Here is a 19,494-nt window from a genome sequence, read left to right on the forward strand (position 1 = left end):
CTGTAATTAAATCTAAGTAATCTAATAATTTAATACATAAATAAATTAAATACATTATTAACAATAAATAAACGAGAATAGTAATAATGACGCGATATGTTATTGCATATATCAGCAGCTAAAAGAGGAGCTTTTGTAACCCCTTTTGAAATAGTTCTACTATCAACTAAATGCCAAATAGTGTATTGTGACATGTATCGTTATTGCTAAAGGCTGCAATATTTATCACTTTTTTGGCCATATTATTATATTATATTATATTATATTAAGCCATATCACCCCTCCCTACATATGAATATGTACACAGTATATCAATGTAATAGGGAAAGGAAGCGTATTGACATCTTATTTCCCTGCCCTTAAAACGTCACAACCTTTCTCAAAAATAGAGGGCTATGCCGTCATGGCAATATTAATGGAAAAATATCACGTTTCCCTGGGGTATCAAACCTTGCACGTTGTATTAATAGTTTGCATCCAAGCTCCATAGTGAAGGATTGCACCCTGAACAGGAGATAATGGCCGCAAATAGTGCGCCTGTGGGGAGATTATTTCCTCAGCCATGCTAATGAATACAACTACAAGGTTCCATTTCCTCAACGTAAACATCATTAGCTTTGAGCCTGACGGTGGTCCATTAGAGAAATGAGAGACACATGCTAGAGACTTCAACTTTTCACTACAGTTATTTTCTCATCAAAATTTTGTAAAAGGCAATATGGAGAGGTCTGAATACTAGTTACATATCGCCACAAAGTCACTAAATTGTATTACCGATCCCTCCTGATGGGTCTTAATATTAATAATAATAGATTTTATTTGTAAAAGCACTTTACATTGAACAAACAACCTCAAAGTGCTACAGTGCATTTAAAAAAAAAAAACAACAACGCCAGAACCACAAATAGCTACCCCCAACGAGTAAAATAAATAGTAAGAAAAATAAATAAAATATACCGTATTTCCTTGAATTGCCGCCAAGGCGCTAATTAATTTAAAACCTCTTCTCACTCCGGCGTTTACCAAAGGCATGCGGTAAAGGCAAGCATGCGCTAATGATTTTAAAACCTCTTCTCACTCCGGCACTTACCAAAGGCATGTGGTAAATTTAGGCCTGCGCTTATAAATTTGAGTGTGACGTAAATGATACCATCATGAAAAGCACATTTAATTAAAAAAACGTTATTATGGTCTTACATTTACTTATAAATGAAGTTCATGCGCAGCTCCTTCTGATCAAAAGCATTGATAACTTGTTAATAGAAGTCTTCCTTATCTTTCTTCAGTTTTACAAGTCTCTCTGTCTCGAAGGAGATCTTTCTTTATTACCTCCTGCTTCGATTGAAAGTCCAGTTTAGAAAACTGTTTTATTTTAGATATGTAATCCTCCATGTTAAAAGTGCTAGCGAGAGGGAAAAAAAAAAAACGATCGCCGCTCACTCTTGCTGCTTGTTGTCACTTCTTCTGCAGCCGAGTAGTCGCAAGAAGGGTCACTAGCGCCCTCTACCACCACAAGGCAGGAGTCATTTAATGACTCATATTTGACACACGCAGCTACGGTATATTAATAAAACATAGCTGCTTACTGTTCTTTTTAGCATATTCAATAGCTTGGACCTTAAATCCTACTGAATAGCTCTTAATCTTCTTCCCTTTATGCGATTTCAAATGAATGAAATCAGCCTCCTCCATTTTGAAAATGATGACAGGTGAAGTGTCACTTGTGACGTGACGAGTTTGACCCGGTGGAAATTCAAGGCATATGCTAAATATTTGGCGAAACGAGTTTGACCCGGCGGAAATTCTAGACATGTGCTAATAAGAATAATATTTGACCCGGCGTTAATCCTGAGCCGGCAGTAATGCTAAGCATGCGCTAATTATTTTGCAAAACGAGTTTGACCCGGCAGTAATTCTAGGCAGGCGCATACGATATACCCGGCGGCAATTCAAGGAAATACGGTAGTTGAAAACTTACGGTCATTAGAAAACCTCACCGTACATCATAATGGCAGCTACAGTTTCCATCTTAAAGATCTAAAAAAAATATTTGGGAATGTCCAATGGGCCAGATTGAAAAGCCAAATGGGCCACACATGTGGCCCCCGGGCCTTAATTTGCGCAGGTCTGGTCTAAACCCTCTGTGTCAAAGTCAAGGCCTGGATGAATGATCTACGACCCCGGGATGATATTTGATTAGTATTAGAAGCGGCCCGCAGGCCACAGCCGCCTGCTGCCGTTTTACATGCACCAATACTCCATCAGTATTGGTGCTAGGAATTACCAAAATGGGGCCCCATCAAGTCCTAAAAATGGGGTCAGATAGTAAATTTTAAAAATTCTGAACCCAGTGCACCTAATGTACGGCAAAATTCTGGTTGTGCTCACCGACCTCGAACAATTTTATTTAGTACACGGTGTAATGATACGTGTGACCAGTAGATGGCAGTCACACATAAGAGATACGAGTAGACTACAAGATGACGCCAAATAAATGAATGCATACGAAACACTGCTGGTGTCCTTGCACCTGTCTTTGTGTTTATGCAAATGAGTTACCTGGGTCTATGTGGTTCAGGCTGGTGCTGCTGAGGTTGAGAAGCTTGAGGTCTTTGGACAGCAGGAACTGCTTGGGCCTGAGATGTTTGATGCTGTTTCTGGAAAAATCCATCTTCACGATGTCGGAAGGCAGGTCAGGCGGGATGTTGGTCAGATCTGCAGAGGAAGACGGAGGAGTTGTTTTGTGAATGACTGATGCAAAACGCTGACCGAACAGAAGTGCATCCGGAAAGTATTCACAGCACTTCACTTTTTCCACATTTTGTTACTATAAAGCCTTATTCCAAAATGAGGTAAATTTAATTTTAGTCCTCTAATTATACAGAGAATCACCCACATCCTGACATACTGGATGAAAACCAACACTTCTCATCCAATCTGATGGAGCTTGAGAGGTGCTGCAAAAATAAGGAATGGGCGAAAAATGTGGCAAGCTAGTGGCATCAAATTCAGTTCTTTTTTTAAAACTTTTTTTTTTTTTAAGAAAAACATTGTACCGTATTTTTCGGACTTTAAGGCGCACTTAAAATCCTGTCATTTTCTCAAAAATCAACAGTACGCTTCATAACCTGGTTGTGCTTACTGACCTCGTAGGAATTTTATTTGGTACATGGTGTAAAGCAGTCAAGGCGTTGAGGGGTTCCGGTTTGGTAACCGCAGGATTAGGTCTCTGCTTTTTGCAGATGATGTGGTCCTGATGGCTTCATCTGACCGGGATCTTCAGCTCTCACTGGATCGGTTCGCAGCCGAGTGTGAAGCGACCGGAATGAGAATCAGCACCTCCAAGTCCGAGTCCATGGTTCTCGCCCGGAAAAGGGTGGAATGCCATCTCCGGGTAGGGGAGGAGACCCTGCCCCAAGTGGAGGAGTTCAAGTACCTAGGAGTCTTGTTCACGAGTGAGGGAAGAGTGGATCATGAGATCGACAGGCGGATCGGTGCGGCGTTTTCAGTAATGCGGACGTTGTATTGATCCGTTGTGGTGAAGAAGGAGCTGAGCCGGAAGGCAAAGCTCTCAATTTACCGGTCGATCTACGTTCCCATCCTCACCTATGGTCATGACCGAAAGGATAAGATCACGGGTACAAGCGGCCCAAATGAGTTTCCTCCACCGTGTGGCGGGTCTCTCCCTTAGAGATAGGGTGAGAAGCTCTGTCATCCGGGAGGGACTCAAAGTAAAGCCGCTGCTCCTTCACATCGAGAGGAGCCAGATGAGGTGGTTCGGGCATCTGGTCAGGATGCCACCCGAACGCCTCCCTAGGGAGGTGTTTAGGGCACGTCCAACCGGTAGGAGGCCACGGGGAAGACCCAGGACACGTTGGGAAGACTATGTCTCCCGGCTGGCCTGGGAACGCCTCGGGATCCCCCGGGAAGAGCTAGACAAAGTGGCTGGGGAGAGGGAAGTCTGGGTTTCCCTGCTTAGGCTGTTGCCCCCGCGACCCGACTTCGGATAAGTGGAAAAAGATGGATGGATGGATGGATGGATGGGTGTAAAGTGTGACCAGTCATAAGATACCGTATTTCCTTGAATTGCCGCCGGGGCGCTAATTAATTTAAAACCTCTTCTCACTCCGGCGTTTACCAAAGGCATGCAGTAAATGTAGGCCTGTGCTTATAAATTTGAGTGTGATGTAAGGATACCATCATGAAAAGCACATTTAATAAAAAAACGTCATTATGGTCTTACCTTTACTTATAAATTAAGTGCATGCGCAGCTCCTTCTAATCAAAAGCATTGATAACTTGTTTATAGAAGTCTCTCTGTCTCGATGTAGATCTTCCTTTATTACCTCCTGCTTCGATTGAAAGTCCAGTTTAGAAAACTGTTTTATTTTAGATATGTAATCCTCCATGTTAAAAGTGCAAGCGAGAGGAAAAAAATAAACGATCGCTGCTCACTCTTGCTGCTTGTTGTCACTTCTTCTGCAGCCGAGTAGTCGCAAGAAGGATCACTAGCGCCCTCTACCACCGGGAGGCGGGAGTCATTTAATGACTCATATTTGACACACGCAGCTACAGTATAATAATAAAACATAGCTGCTTACTGTTCTTTTTAGCATATTCAATAGCTTGGACCTTAAATCCTACTGAATAGTTCTTAATCGTCTTCCCTTTATGCGATTTCAAATGATTGAAATCAGCCTCCTCCATTTGGAAAATGATGACAGGTGAAGTGTCACTCGTGACGTGACGAGTTTGACCCGGCGAAAATTCTAGACATGCGCTAATAAAAGTAATATTTAGCGAAACGTGTTTGACCCGGTGTTAATCCTGAGCTGGCGCGTAATATATACCCGGCGGCAATTCAAGGAATTACGGTAAACAGGTAGACTGCAAGATGACCCCAGTAAACAACACCAACAATTTAATTATTCCATTGAGAATATATAACATTACACACGGCGCTCAAAAATCTGTCATATATGTTTTTAATATGACTTCGGTAAGCTATGAAGCCACACTCCTAAATGGATTGTCAGCGCATTAAACATACGAGTATTATTATGGTGTGTGTGTATAAGGACCGCAAAACGGCACCTATGTAATTAGATAAGACATATATTGTTTTTTAGAAATACACAAACATTTACTGTAGTTTCCGAACTAAAAGGCGGACTTAAATGATCATTTTTTCTCTCAAAACTCTACATTGCGCCTTATATCCCGGTGCGCCTAATGTAAGGAAAAAGTTTGGTTGAGCTCACCCACCTCGAAGCAATTTTGTTTGGTATAAGGTGCAATGATAAGGGTGACCAGTAGATGGCAGTCAAACATAAGAGATAAGTGTAGGCTGCACGTTTGATGTGCTTCAACATACAAGTATTATTTTTATTGTTGTGTGTGTGTGTGTGTGTGTGTGTGTGTGAAAAGCATACTTGCCAACCTTGAGACCTCCGCATCGGGAGATGGGTGGGGGGGGGTGGGCTTTGGTGGTAGCGGGGGTGTATATTGTTGCGTCCCGGAAGAGTTAGGGCTGTAAGGGGTTCTGGGTATTTGTTCTGTTATGTTTATGTTGTGTTACGGTGTGAAGGTTTGTTTGGTGTGGGTTCACAGTGTGGCGCGTATTTGTAACAGTGTTAAAGTTTTTTATACGGCCACCCTCAGTGTGACCTGTATGGCTGTTGACCAAGTATGCCTTGCAGTCACTTATGTGATAGAAGCTGCATACAACATGTGACTGGGCCAGCATGCTGTTTGTATGGAGAAAAAGCGGACGCGATGACAGATTGTAGTGGACGCTATAGGCAGTGCCATCAAAGCACGCCCTCAATAATGTTGGCCGGGTGAAAATCGGGAGAAATTCGGGAGAATGGTTGCCCCGGGAGATTTTCAGGAGGGGCACTGAAATTCGTGAGTCTCCCGGAAAAATCGGGAGGGTTGGCAAGTATGGTAATGAGCTGGCATTTTGTTTCGCAATATTATGCAAAAACAACTTTTCTTACCTTCTGGTCCCTGCTGATGTGTATTTGGGATCTACATAAGTCTTGAGAATGTACGCGCATCCGCCACTGTAGTCCGTGCCGACACCATAGTCATAAGCTTCTTCTTTTTCTCTTACCTTCTTAAGTGGCATTCATCTTCCGCTGTTGCCATTTTTGATATAAAGTACTGTAAAGTTCTCACTTATATCTGTCAGTAGACTAGCTATCAAAGCGCTAAAAAATGTTGTGGGTTTACATAATTTACCCTTGGAACTTTAGTTATTAGATGGTTCCGGTCGGACGTTTTTTCACGGGAAACATTTTCGGCGTTGATGTTGCACTCATGAGCCATGGATGAGAAGATGCTGCTCCGTTATTGATTGAAGTGAATTGTGAAGTGAATTATATTTATATAGCGCTTTTCTCAAGTGACTCAAAGCGCTTTACATAGTGACACCCAATATCTAAGTTACATTTAAACCAGTGTGGGTGGCACTGGGAGCAGGTGGGTAAAGTGTCTTGCCCAAGGACACAACGGCAGTAACCAGGATGGCACAAGCGGGAATCGAACCTGCAACCCTCAAGTTGCTGGCACGGCCACTCTACCAACCGAGCTATGCCGCCCAGTAAGTAAAGTTGGAATGTCGTTAAAACACTAAGGTCCATCTTTTGACACTTAATCCAATCCCGTCCTTGCACGCTACACCGCTACAACAAAGAGGACGGGGAGAAGACGCTGCGGAAGGTGAGCCAAGTAAATAAGACCGCCCACAAAACGGCGCATCCTGAAGAGACCCTCAGAAAGCTACTTGAAAATGGTCTGTAAAACATAATCTACTTTTACCAAAGAACCACCATCACATGTTATGTAGACCACAAGATAGGTGCGCATAATAAGACCCGTTTAATGCACCTTACATTCTGGTGCACCTTTTGTATAAACATAGACCTGACTAGACCCGCTCATCGGCAGTGTGCCTTTTAATCCAGTGCGCCCTATGGTCCGAAAAATACGGTAATTTTGGGGCATTGTCTGTAGAATTTTCAGGATTGTATTCCATTTTCGGATGAGGCTGGAACATAACAAAGTGTGGAAAAAGTGAAGCTCTGTGAATACTTTCCGGATGCAGTGTACATGGTTGTAGACGAGTGTATCCCCCTGGCCGTCTGGTGGATTGTTGGACAGTTTGGCTGCGCTGTGATGCGCTTGGCTGACTATTTTTTATCATGGGACTAAAGGCTGCACAGTAAAAGTAAGTACTTGACTGGACAGCTTTTGTGACGTATTAGGTGATGCAAATCCAATAGTCCAAAGCAGTGGTCACCAACCTTGTTGAAAGCAAGAGCTACTTCTTGGGTACTGATTAATGCCAAGGGCTACCAGTTTGATACACACTTAGATAAATTGCCAGAAATAGCCAATTTGCTCAATTTACCTTTAACTCTATGTTATTAATAATTATTAATGATATTTATCTTTTTGGAAACACTGATAATCTTAATGATTTCTCACACTATATATATATATATATATATATATATATATATATAAAGGGTATTTCTCTCTGTTTTTTTCCTTTTACGGAAGGTTTTTTGTAGAGCATAAATGATGAAAAAAAGACTTATTTGAAAGATTTAAAAGAAGAGAAAACAGGAAGAAAATGAAAATGAAATTTTGAAACATAGTTTATCTTCAATTTCGACTCTTTAAAATTCAAAATTTAACCGAAAAAAATAAGAGGAAAAACTAGCTAAGTCGAATCTTTTCGAAAAAATTAAAAACATTATTTATGGAAGATCATTAGTAATTTTTCCTGATTAAGATGATTTTTGGAATTTTGATGACATGTTTTAAATAGGTTAAAATCCAATCTGCACTTTGTTAGAATATATAACAAATCAGACCAAGTTATATTTCTAACAAAGACAAATCATTATTTCTTCTAGATTTTCCAGAACAAAAATTTAGAAAGTAATTCAAAAGACTTTAAAATAAGATTTAAATTTCATTCTACAGATTTTCTAGATTTGGGGCGGTATAGCTCGGTTGGTAGAGTGGCCGTGCCAGCAACTTGAGGGTTGCAGGTTCGATTCCTGCTTCTGCCATCCTAGTCACTGCCGTTGTGTCCTTGGGCAAGACACTTTACCCACCTGCTCCCAGTGCCACCCACACTGGTTTAAATGTAACTTAGATATTGGGTGTCACTATGTAAAGTGCTTTGAGTCACCAGAGAAATATAATTAAATTAAATTCAATTTGCCAGAATCATTTTTTGGAATTTTAATCATAAGTTTGAAGAAATATTTCACAGATATTCTTTGTCGAAAAAAGAGTAGCTAAAATGAAGAATTAAATTTAAATGTATTTGTTATTCTTTACAATAAAAAAAATAAATGTAATTGAACATTGATTTAAATTGTCAGGAAAGAAGAGGAAGGAATACAAAAGGTAAAAAGGTATATGTGTTTAAAAATCCTAAAATAATTTTTAAGGTTGTATTTTTTTCTCTGAAATTGTCTTTCTGAAAGTTATAAGAAGCAAAGTAAAACATGTAATGAATTTATTTAAACAAGTGAAGACAAAGTCTTTACAATATTTTCTTGGATTTTCAAATTCTATTTGAGTTTTGTCTCTCTTAGAATTAAAAATGTTGAGCAAAGCGAGACCAGCTTGCTAGTAAATAAATACAATTTAAAAAATAGAGGCAGCTCACTGGTAAGTGCTGCTATTTGAGCTATTTTTGGAAGCGGGCGACTCATCTGGTCCTCACGGGCAACTTGGTGATCCCTGGTCCAAAGCATAATGTTGTCTGCTGTGTTAAATGATGACGTTCCCACTAAACAAACCTAGAATGACAGCCTTATAGTTACTCAACTTAAATTAAATCGACTGTTTTGACAATAAAAAAACACAATTTTGGCAGTGTACAGTTTGTGACAACAGGAAATGTGAACATGCTCCATGATCTCTTTGAATCTGTTTTGTTCATCTCGTCTGCGACCCGACCTCCCTCCGGTCGCATCGACGTCAACAGGAGATTTGATTCGTCCGAATCGTTATCTATTTTCAAGATGTTGCGTGGGTTGTGTCAACTTGCGTGCGCATCACTCTCGCTCTTTTGTCAAATCAAGTGTTTCAAGGCATTTTCCGGGGTTTCAGTTTACAGTGAATGCACAAAACAGTGGTTCTCAGCAGCAGAACACAACAGCAAAAAACGCTGTATTCCAAAGAGAGTCTGCAATGAATATTACTGACGTGTCTTCGCAGGAGATAAACAGAACCAGAAGTGCCTTTTATGGCGCCCATCAATCGTGTGTTGGGATGAAGTTGCTGATATGTACAGTAGTGCGAAAGGAAATTGTGTTCCAAATTTGAACTGCTTTATGTGGGCTTCGCTTGCCGTTCTCTTGTGATCAATTTGCTCTTTTTCCAAAATTGAGGTTCCAGAGCTAACTTTTTTAAAGTAAAAAAATGGCCCACGTTTTGTCCAAGCTACTTAACAATCTGTAGTCAAGTCATACTTTCCTACCCACCCGAATTTTCCAGGAGACTCCCGAAATTCAGCGCCTCTCCCGAAAACCCGATAATCCCGATAATTTTCAGCCGTAACTGGAGGTCACGCCCTCTCCAGCTCCATGCAGACCTGAGTGAGAACAGCCTGTTTTCACGTCCGCTTTCCCACAATATAAACAGCGTGTCTGCCCAATGACGTTATAACTGTAGAACAGGGGTGCCCACACTTTTTCTGCAGGCGAGCTACTTTTAAATTGACCAACTCGAGGGGATCTACCTCATTTATATATATCATTTATATTTATTTATTTATGAAAGAGACATTTTTGTAAACAAGTCAAATGTGTTTAATGATAATACAAGCATGTGTAACACATATAGATGTCTTTCTTTCACGAAGACAAGAATATAAGTTGGTGTATTACCTGATTCTGATGACTTGCATTGATTGGAATCAGACAGTAATGATGATAACGCCCACATTTTCAAATGGAGGAGAAAAAAAGTTGTCCTTTCTGTACAATACCACATGGAAGTGGTTGGTTTTTGGCATCTAATTCATCCAGCTTCCATACACTTTACAAGAAAAACATTGGCGGCAAATTCCGTAGCTTGCTTGATTGACATTCACGGCACCCGAGGGTCTCGTGAGATGACGCTGGCTGCTGCCAGTTCATTATTATGAAAAAATGACAGAGAGGAAGGCGAGAAACACTTTTTATTTCAACAGACTTTCGCGCCATCCCTTCCGTCAAAACTCTAAAGGCCGACTGCACATTTCCTATCTTCACAATAAAAGCCCTGCTTCATGCTGCCTGCGCTAACAAAATAAGAGTCTCGGAAAGCTGGCGTGCACAAGTGATGTGCACGCCAGCTTTCTGAGGGATCGCTTGTGCACGCCAGTTTTCCGAGACTCTGTATTTAGTTAGCGCAGGCAGCATGAAGCAGGGCTTTTATTGTGTAGATAGGAAATGTGCAGTCGGCCTCTGGAGTTTTGACGGAAGGTACGGCGCGAGTCTGTTGAAATAAAAAGTGTTTCTCGCCTTCCTCTCGGTCATATTTTCATAATAATGATCTTGCAGCAGCCAGCGTCATCTCACAAGACCCTCCGGTACCGTATATGTCATTTAAGTGACGTCTTGGTGAAGATTGATGATCACTAATTTTTAGGTCTATTTTTTTTTAAAAGCCTGGCTGGAGATCGACTGACACACCCCCCGCGGTCCACTGGTAGCTCGCGATCGACGTAATGGGCACCCCTGCTGTAGAATGATCGAGGGCGAGTTTTTGGTTTCTTATGTGGGTTTATTGTTAGGCAGTTTCATTGACGTCCTCCCAGCGCGGTAACAACACACAACAACAGCAGTCACGTTTTCGTCTTAACGTAAAGCAGTTTGTCTGCCGTAAACAGCAATGTTGTGACACTCTTAAACAGGACAATACTGCCATTTACTGTACATGCTAATGTGACAATAACATCTACGGCTTTTAGAGAGTGCAGTGCACAAATGCGCACACAACAAGGAGACGAAGCAGAAGAACGAGGAAGATACAGCAATGACGACGCCGAAGACGAGTAAGATGAAGAAATACGCTTGTAAGTTCCAAGCCGCAGCTGCAATTGGACCTGGATAGCCTCCGGCAAGAAGTAGTGGACTACCAAGTGCTTGGCAGTGAAGATCTTCCTCAGGAAGAAAATATTGAACAGTTTTGGGCCATGCTAGGGAGAGATGGAAGATTCCAGACTCTAGTGCAATTGATGAAAGCACTTTTGTAAGTGCCACACAGCCAGGCATCATAAGAGAGGGTGTTCAGCATTGTTAGAAAAATAGTGACAGAGAATAGAACAAGGATGAACAATTTAACCCTTAACTCAACAATGAGTAGATGAGTGTTATATGTGTGTATATTTGTAAATAAATAAACACTGAAATTAAAGTATTTCTTTTATTTATATATACATATATAATAAAATAGATAAATACATAAATATATATATATATATTGCTAGAATTCACTGAAAGTCAAGTATTTCTTTTATATATATATATATATATGAAAATACTTGACTTTGTGAATTCTAGCTGTAAATATACTACTCCCCTTTTAACTACGCCCCCACCCCCCACCTCCAAAAATCGGAGGTCTCAAGGTTGGCAAGTATGAGTCCAGCAGCTTGACTCCTGATGGTTGTTAGAAAACGTGGTAATAGTCTGGTGAGGTACCACAGTCGAAGGGATGCAGTCACCACCTTCTTGTGGAACCTCCCTCCAATCATTGTTCAGCAGTTTTGTATGTTGTCCAAATACATTTTCTTTTGTTTTTTTGTCAGTCAGAAATTGGCTGGACTTGGAGTGGAATATAACTTTATGGTCACTGTACTTAAAAAGTCATTTTCAGCACCAGAAGCGTCCAAGAACAGACATACAGAGTAGACAGAGCAGACAGGGGGGGGGGGGGGGGGGGGGGGGGCTCAGTTTGAGACCAGCAAAAAACCTCTAGCAACAATAACACATACGAACACAAGTTAAGAAGGTAAGCCAAATAAAAACTCATGGGGTGGCATCTAGACCAAAGTTGCAGCCATCGGGGTGCTGCCTTGTAAGCCATCATAGGGCGATGGTGTGGAAGTGGTGAAGGCGTGGGGTCAGGGGTGGGGGTATGTTTGTATCTGTGTAGTCGTCCATGGGTGCGTGTTTTGTCTATAACCATGGAGGTCGCTCTGGTCGTCGTTCCGGAACAGAGTCAACATTCCAGATGTCTTTGAAGAAGTGAGAGGGAGGGTATTTTCAAACAGTCTTTCACTGTTTTGGTCTTTACAGCAAGGCCTTGCTAAGGCCATCGCAAATTGCAGATCCCGAACTATAGATAGTTTTGGGTTTGTCTGTTCAACTGTTCCATCCTGGCTCTCAAGTTGATCATCATTTCCCCCTTGCAGAGTGGAAAGCTTCTCCCAGATGTTACCCAATTTGCGATTCAATTCCGAGATCGGCAAAGCCTTGAGCGCTCACAGCTCCAATCCGTCACAACGGGCAGCCTTTGGGCTCCCTGAACGGTTGCCACGGTCTTCCCGAATTTCTCGATATACTAGAGCAGGGGTAGGGAACCTATGGCTCTAGAGCCAGATGTGGCTTTTTTGATGACTGCATCTGGCTCTCGGATGAATCTGAGCTGACATTGCTTAACACGATAAGTAATGAATAATTCCACTTGTAATCACAGTGTTAAAAATGACGTTGAAAATATAAAACATTTTCATGCTTTTTTATGTTCAAGAAGTTGCATTAATGGTAAGAAGTTATTATTATTGGTTAGTGTGGGGCTTGCCCTCCTGGGGGTTCTTCAGACCACCAAGAGCCTGTTTTAGGGTTACAATATTGTTTTATTTTATTTTTCTCTCGGTTGCTTTCCAGCAATTGTCATTTTCTCTTTCGTCCTCACTCGCGCTCTGGCTCCAGCCCCAACCCTGTCTCTCCTCCTGGCTGCTGCTTATAACAGAGCGACAGGTGATTAGATAAAAAGGCCCAGGTGGGCCATCTACGCAACTGTCGCTGATTTCCAGGCTGGTCCTGGCAACATCCTGCTTTGCTGCAGGCCCGCAGGCCACGCCCCTGTCCACAGTTCAATCAATCAATCAATGTTTACTTATATAGCCCTAAATCACTAGTGTCTCAAAGGGCTGCACAAACCACTACGACATCCTCGGTAGGCCCACATAAGGGCAAGGAAAACTCACACCCAGTGGGACATCGGTGACAATAATGACCCAGTTACTATGAAGAATAAGAGACCTATTATAATCTGGAAATGTTGGTCTTACTTAAAAATGTACGTGTTTAGTTGTGTTCAGTGTTAAAATAAATATCATATGGCTCCTAAGGAAATACATTTTAAAATATTTGGCTTCTTGGCTCTCTCAGCCAAAAAGGTTCCCGACCCCTGTACTAGAGCAAGGGTGTCCAAAGTGCGGCCATTTGCAGCCCGCAGGTCATTTTTAAACGGCCCCACGCCACATTTTAAAAATACGATTGAAACATTTTTAAAACGTAAAAAGTGATAGAAAGGAGCAAACGGTTGAAATGTAACAAGAAAATGTTGCAATGTTTACTCTAATAACACCAAGCTGCCATGCAGGCGGTTTCTTTCTTTAAGAAATAATAATGAATCAAAATCAAAGTCATTAGGAATTATTGACCTATTCAAGGCTCCAATTACGTCACGTTAAATTTTCCACTTTGAGATATTTTTGGGGGAAAATGTTGCATATTTTGTGTTTGCCATTTAAAAAACTGGGCTGTTTTGTTTTTTTTGAAGAAGGGCCTAAAACGAACAGACAAAATACATAAACAACAATAAAACTTATAATAGACGGATAGATCTGTGGTTGATCTTGAGATTATTGTATTAAAAGTAAACGGTAAAAAAAATTAATAATTTATTTTCTAACACTTTAATGAGTAGGACCCTTTTGGATCCCACATTATTTTTATGTGATTTGTTTTTAAGTGTCATTGCTCAAAAAATAATACTTAATAAAAATCAATGGTGTTATGAGTTATTGACCTTTTTGATGCTCCAATTGTTATATAATCTCAAATATTCCACTTAAAAAAATTATTGGATGAAAATATTGCATATGTGATTTTTCCATTAAAAAAACTGTTTTTTTGTGACAAAAATAGCATACCACTTAAATCTTCAAAATCATTATATTGACAGATAGACCTAATGTTGATCTAGAGATTTAAAACGTGAACAATAATAAAAATAATAATACTGAATAATGACACATTTTTTATTTATTTTTTTGACCCTTTGGGGTCCCGGGGATCAAGCCTGTATATTTGTTATACATATGTTGCAGGGGTCGGGAACCTTTTTGGCTGAGAGAGCCAAAAAGCCAAATATTTTAAAATGTATTTCTGTCAGAGCCGTGTAATATTTTTTGTAATAACATTGTTATTCAGAAGCTAACTGTGGATGGGGGCGTGGCCTGCGGGCCTGCAGCGAAGCGGGGTGTTGCCAGGATCAGCCTCAAAATCAGCGACAGGTGCGTAGATGGCCCATCTGGGACTTGTTTTCTAATCACCTGCTGCTCGGTTATAAGCAGCAGCCAGGAGGAGAGACGGGGTTGGAGCTGGAGCCAAAGCACAAGCGAGGACGAAAGAGAAAAAGACAATTGCTGGTAAGCAACTGAGAGACTTATTGAAAAATAAAACAATATTGTAACCCTGAAACAGGCTCTCATGTTGGTGCTTGGGGGTCTGAAGAACCCCCAGGAGGGCAAGCCCCACACGAACCAATAGTTAATAAATAACTTCCTACCATTAACGCAACTTCTTAAACAGGTGCGGTAGAAAACGGATGGATGGATTAAAAATGCATGAGAATGTTTTATATTTTGAACATTATTTAACACTGTGATTACAAGTGGAATTATTAATTACTTATCGTGTTAAGCAATGTCAGCTCAGATTCATCCGAGAGCCAGATGCAGTCATCAAAAGAGCCATAGGTTCCCTACCCCTGATATGTTGTATTGTTTTTTTAAAAGAAAAAATATCAAAATGGCCCCGGCTTGCTTTGAATTTTCAGTGTGCGGCCCTCAGTGGAAAAAGTTTGGACACCCCTGAACTAGAGCAACTCTCAATCCAATCAGCAGATGACCCTTTTATCACAGTTCCAAATACAGAGGCATCTTCAATGTCTCGGGCAGAAAGAACCACCAGACACATGCCTCTCAACTTATCCCAAGAGTCCCTCATGTATCCGGCAGCAAATGTCCCCTCAGGACAGGCAGGTTCCCTTGAACCTAAGCTTTTTGCCAATTTATGTCAGAGAATAGTGCAAAAAAGGCTTTTAAAAACGTAAGACAGGACAAGGCAAAGAAGCAAAGATAAGTGAGAGGGAGGAAAGTGTGTCTGCCTTCGTTGAGAGCCAGAGTCTCTGTTTATGTTCAAACATGTTATAATTGGAGGCTCTCAGCTTATCTTATAAAACACCAGCCTCCAGTCCACTGACTTTTGGTAAAAGAAGAATAAACTATCGCCTGCTTCAGAGGTACCACATTTTAAAGGAATGCAGACCTGTAGAACCACGAATGTCTCCAGAGGTACCACAGAGTATTATACTATTATACACCCCGCTAGCACCAAACCGCGAGCCCCATGCGTTGGTAAGGTGGGCGGAGTTTGGTGCTAGCGGGGTGTATAATATAGTCAAGAATACTCATGGATGCAAAGGATTCTGGGTATTTGTCGTGTTGCGTTTGTTGTGTTACTGTGAGGATGTTCTCCCGAAATGTGTTTGTCATTCTTGTTTGGTGTGGCTTCACAGCGTGGCGCATATTAGTAAGAGTGTTAAAATTGTTTATATCACAACCGTCAGTGTACTCTGTGTCACCCAGTATTGCCTTTCAATCTTGTACATGTTTCTGCGGAAGCTGCACACAACATGTTGCTGGACTGGCAAACAGCTTGTACATGTTGTTGAAGGTGTCAAAGGCAATGGCTTCACAGCACGCCCTACATCTCGTTATCTAAATAAACACCAGCAAAGTGTCGCGAGAATGATTGCGGCTCCCATTATCTTCTATGCTCTGTGAAACGGGTCCAATTAGATCTACGAGTTGTAAAAGCTGCCGACCCCTGATATATATAACAACGGGCGGGTGGCGGGCGGTTGCGGTATTGATAAAATGATGGTTCGGGTGGACGGCGGGTGGATGACGACTTTAGTGATGCGATTGCGGATGATATAATTGCCTATCCACGCATCTCTAGTGGACGTCGTCTCCTCCGGAATAAAGAGGAAAAGAACCATCCGGATTGTTATAGGCGCAAAGTGCGAAAGCCAGCATGTGTGATGGTATGGGGGTGCATTAGTGCCCAAGGCATGGGTAACTTACACATCTGTGAAGGCACCATTAATGCTGAAATGCACATACAGGTGTTAGAGCAACATATGTTGCCATCCAAGCAATGTTATCTTGGACGCCCCTGCTTATTTCAGCAAGACAATGCCAGGCCAAAAATGTGATTTTACAGAGAGTAGCCTGTGCCTGCACGTGTATCTCTCCCTGTTTCCTGCCGCAAGGGCTGTGTAATTTACTGAGAAGAATGCCTTTTTTTTTTTACAGTGCAGATGTTGCGAGCTTAATAGCCACAACACAGATGTTGTAGGCTGTTATCATGGTGGCAAGGTGCCACTAAGCATGGCCATGTCTGGATAGGAAGACGCACACGGGTGGTTTGTTGTTGCTGCACCGTGCTATGATCCATCATTTCCTCGTGCGTCCGCATGCCCGCAAAGCCTATTTACAGATGAAAACGGACACTGTCTGGCATATTTAGATGCAAAATAACAACTTGTGTTATTCAGGCCAGGCCAGAGTCTGTCAGGAAGCCCAAGAACATAAATCCTACTCCCCAGTGGAAAAGCAGCCTAACATCCAAGTCTATGAGGAGTTGTTACTAAATTTATAATTCCAAGTAAGACACTGTGACAGACTCTCACTGTCGTGCGGGTTCCATGGACCACCAAGGAAGGACATTGCGTGTGCAGGTTTGATTTGCTTTATTTTTCAATCAAGCTTGTCTGCTGGTCGGGTCGCTTTTCAGCTCCTTCCTCCACTGCTCGCTGTTCGGTCGCTTTTCAGTCGTCGTCGTCTGCTCTGTGTCGCTTCCGCTCTCCATGCTCTGCTGCAGGCTCTCCAACTCCTTCCCCCATTCTCTCCTCCTTCTCCCCTTTTATACCTCGAGAGGAGATACATCAGGTGCGCGATCCACGCACCTGATCTCGCTTGTAGTGTCGCTCCCGGCAAGCCCCGCCTCTCTGCCCGGTCACCGTCCCTGCCTCCTCGCCGCCATCTTGGGCCGGGCTCTGGCGTTCGCCGGCTGCTCTTCTCCACAGACACTTTTGCACAAAAGTTTTTAGCTCAATCAAGGTTTTATGGTCGCACAACAGCGGCAATCATTTCTGTATCGATGCTGCTAAGTCACTAAAAGTTCCCAGGGCAGGACAGGGCAGTTCTTAAGGAAACCCCAAGCCTGAGGAATCAAAACAGCAAGTTCTCCAACGGAACAACCTGCTGCTTCTACAAAATCGTGTTCAGTTTGACATTTTGTCTGATACTAGTGTTCCTTTGCAAAAAAAAAAAATGCTCTGACTTAACTTTGCTTTACTGTAAAATATTTTACGAGTGTGACTCAGGGTTCATCTTCAGCTCCCCTGACAGAGTCCCGGTCTGATCTGTACTCGGACTGACGTGGAGCCTGGAAATGCACTGTGGTTCACCTCAGAGAAGCAGCCCTCAAACCACAAGGGCGGCCCCAGTAGGACACAAGGGAGGAGAAACGAGGACATGGAGATTGGGGGGGAAAAAAAAAATTTTAACCTAATTTCTCTTTGGTCTTGTGTGAAAGGAGACCATGGTCCAAATTTGTCCTGCAGGCTTGGCTGGCATGCTCGCCATTCTCTTTATTTGGACCGGTGCTGCTGGTTGGAGTCATACTTGCCAACCCTCCCGGATTTTCCAGGAGACTCCCGAAATTCAGCGCCTCTCCCGAAAACCACATTTTCTCCCGAAAATCTCACGAAATTCAGGCGGAGCTGGAGGCCACACCCCCTCCAGCACCATGCAGAACTGAGTGATGACAGCCTGTTTTCACGTCCGCTTTCCCACAATAAAAACAGCGTGTCTGCCCAATGACGTTATAACTGTAGAATGATCGAGGGCGAGTTCTTGGTTTCTTATATGGATTTATTGTTAGGCAGTTTCATTAACGTCCTCCCAGCGCAGCAACAACACACAACAACAGCAGTCAGGTTTTCGTCTACCGCAAAGCAGTTTGTCTGCCGTAAACAGCAATGTTGTGACACTCTTAAACACGATAATACTGCCATTTACTGTACATGCATATGTGACAATAACATCTATGGCTTTTAGAGAGTGCAGTGCACAACTGCGCACACAACAAGGAGACGAAAATGAAAGATTCCAGACTCTAGTGCATTTGATGAAAGCATCATCAGAGAGGGTGTTCAGCATGGTTAGACAAATAGTGACAGAGAATAGAACAAGGATGGACGATTCAACCCTTAACAATGAATAAATGAGTGTTATGTGTGTGTACCGTATTTCCTTGAATTGCCGCAGGGCATATAGTATGCGCCTGCCTTGAATTACTGCCGGGTCAAACTCGCTTCGCAAAATAATTAGTGCATGCTTAGTGTTACCGCCTGGTTAAACTTGTGACGTCACGAGTGACACTTCCCCTGTCATCATTTTCAAAATGGAGGAGGCTGATTTCAATACCAGTAATTTGAAATCGCATAAAGGGAAGAAGATTAAGAGCTATTCAATAGGATTTAAGGTCCAAGATTACATCACACTGAAATTTTTACTCCATGCCTTTGGTAAGTGCCGGAGTGAGAAGAGGTTTTAAAATAATTAGCACATGCTTACTTTTACCGCATGCCTTTGGTAAGCGCAGGATTGAGAAGAGGTTTTAAATTAATTAGTGCCCCGGCGGCGATTCAAGGAAACATGGTATATATGTAAACAAATGAACACTGAAATTCAAGTATTTCTCATATATATATATATATATATATATATATATAATAAAAAAACAAAAATAAAATATACATATATATATATATATATATATATATATATATATATATATATATGTATAGCCAGAATTCACTGAAAGTCAAGTATTAAAAAAAATATATATATATATATACATATACATACATATATATATATATATATATATATATATATATATATATATATATATATATATATATGTATATGTATATATATATATATATATATATATATATATATATATATATATATATATATATATATATATATATATATATATATATATATATATATAGTAGAAGGTTGTTTCACCAAGCGTTCGATGAGCTTCCAGAGGTAGTCGCCTGATATGGTTTTCACTTCATAGGTGTGCTTGAAGCTCATGG

The 19,494-nt window shown here is 41.4% G+C and overlaps 1 protein-coding gene across 1 annotated transcript in view; it reads right to left on the reverse strand.

The window, feature by feature from the left end:
- Positions 1-19,494, reverse strand: part of lrrc17 (leucine rich repeat containing 17) — a 58,312-nt gene that overhangs the window by 4,569 nt on the left and 34,249 nt on the right. Inside the window, exon 4 of the mRNA XM_061914297.1 lies at positions 2,560-2,715. Within this exon, the coding sequence (XP_061770281.1) occupies positions 2,560-2,715 (156 nt within the window). The remainder of the gene's footprint in view (positions 1-2,559; positions 2,716-19,494) is intronic.

Source organism: Nerophis ophidion, linkage group LG10 (genome assembly GCF_033978795.1).
Source record: "Nerophis ophidion isolate RoL-2023_Sa linkage group LG10, RoL_Noph_v1.0, whole genome shotgun sequence".
Classification (NCBI taxonomy): domain Eukaryota; kingdom Metazoa; phylum Chordata; class Actinopteri; order Syngnathiformes; family Syngnathidae; genus Nerophis; species Nerophis ophidion.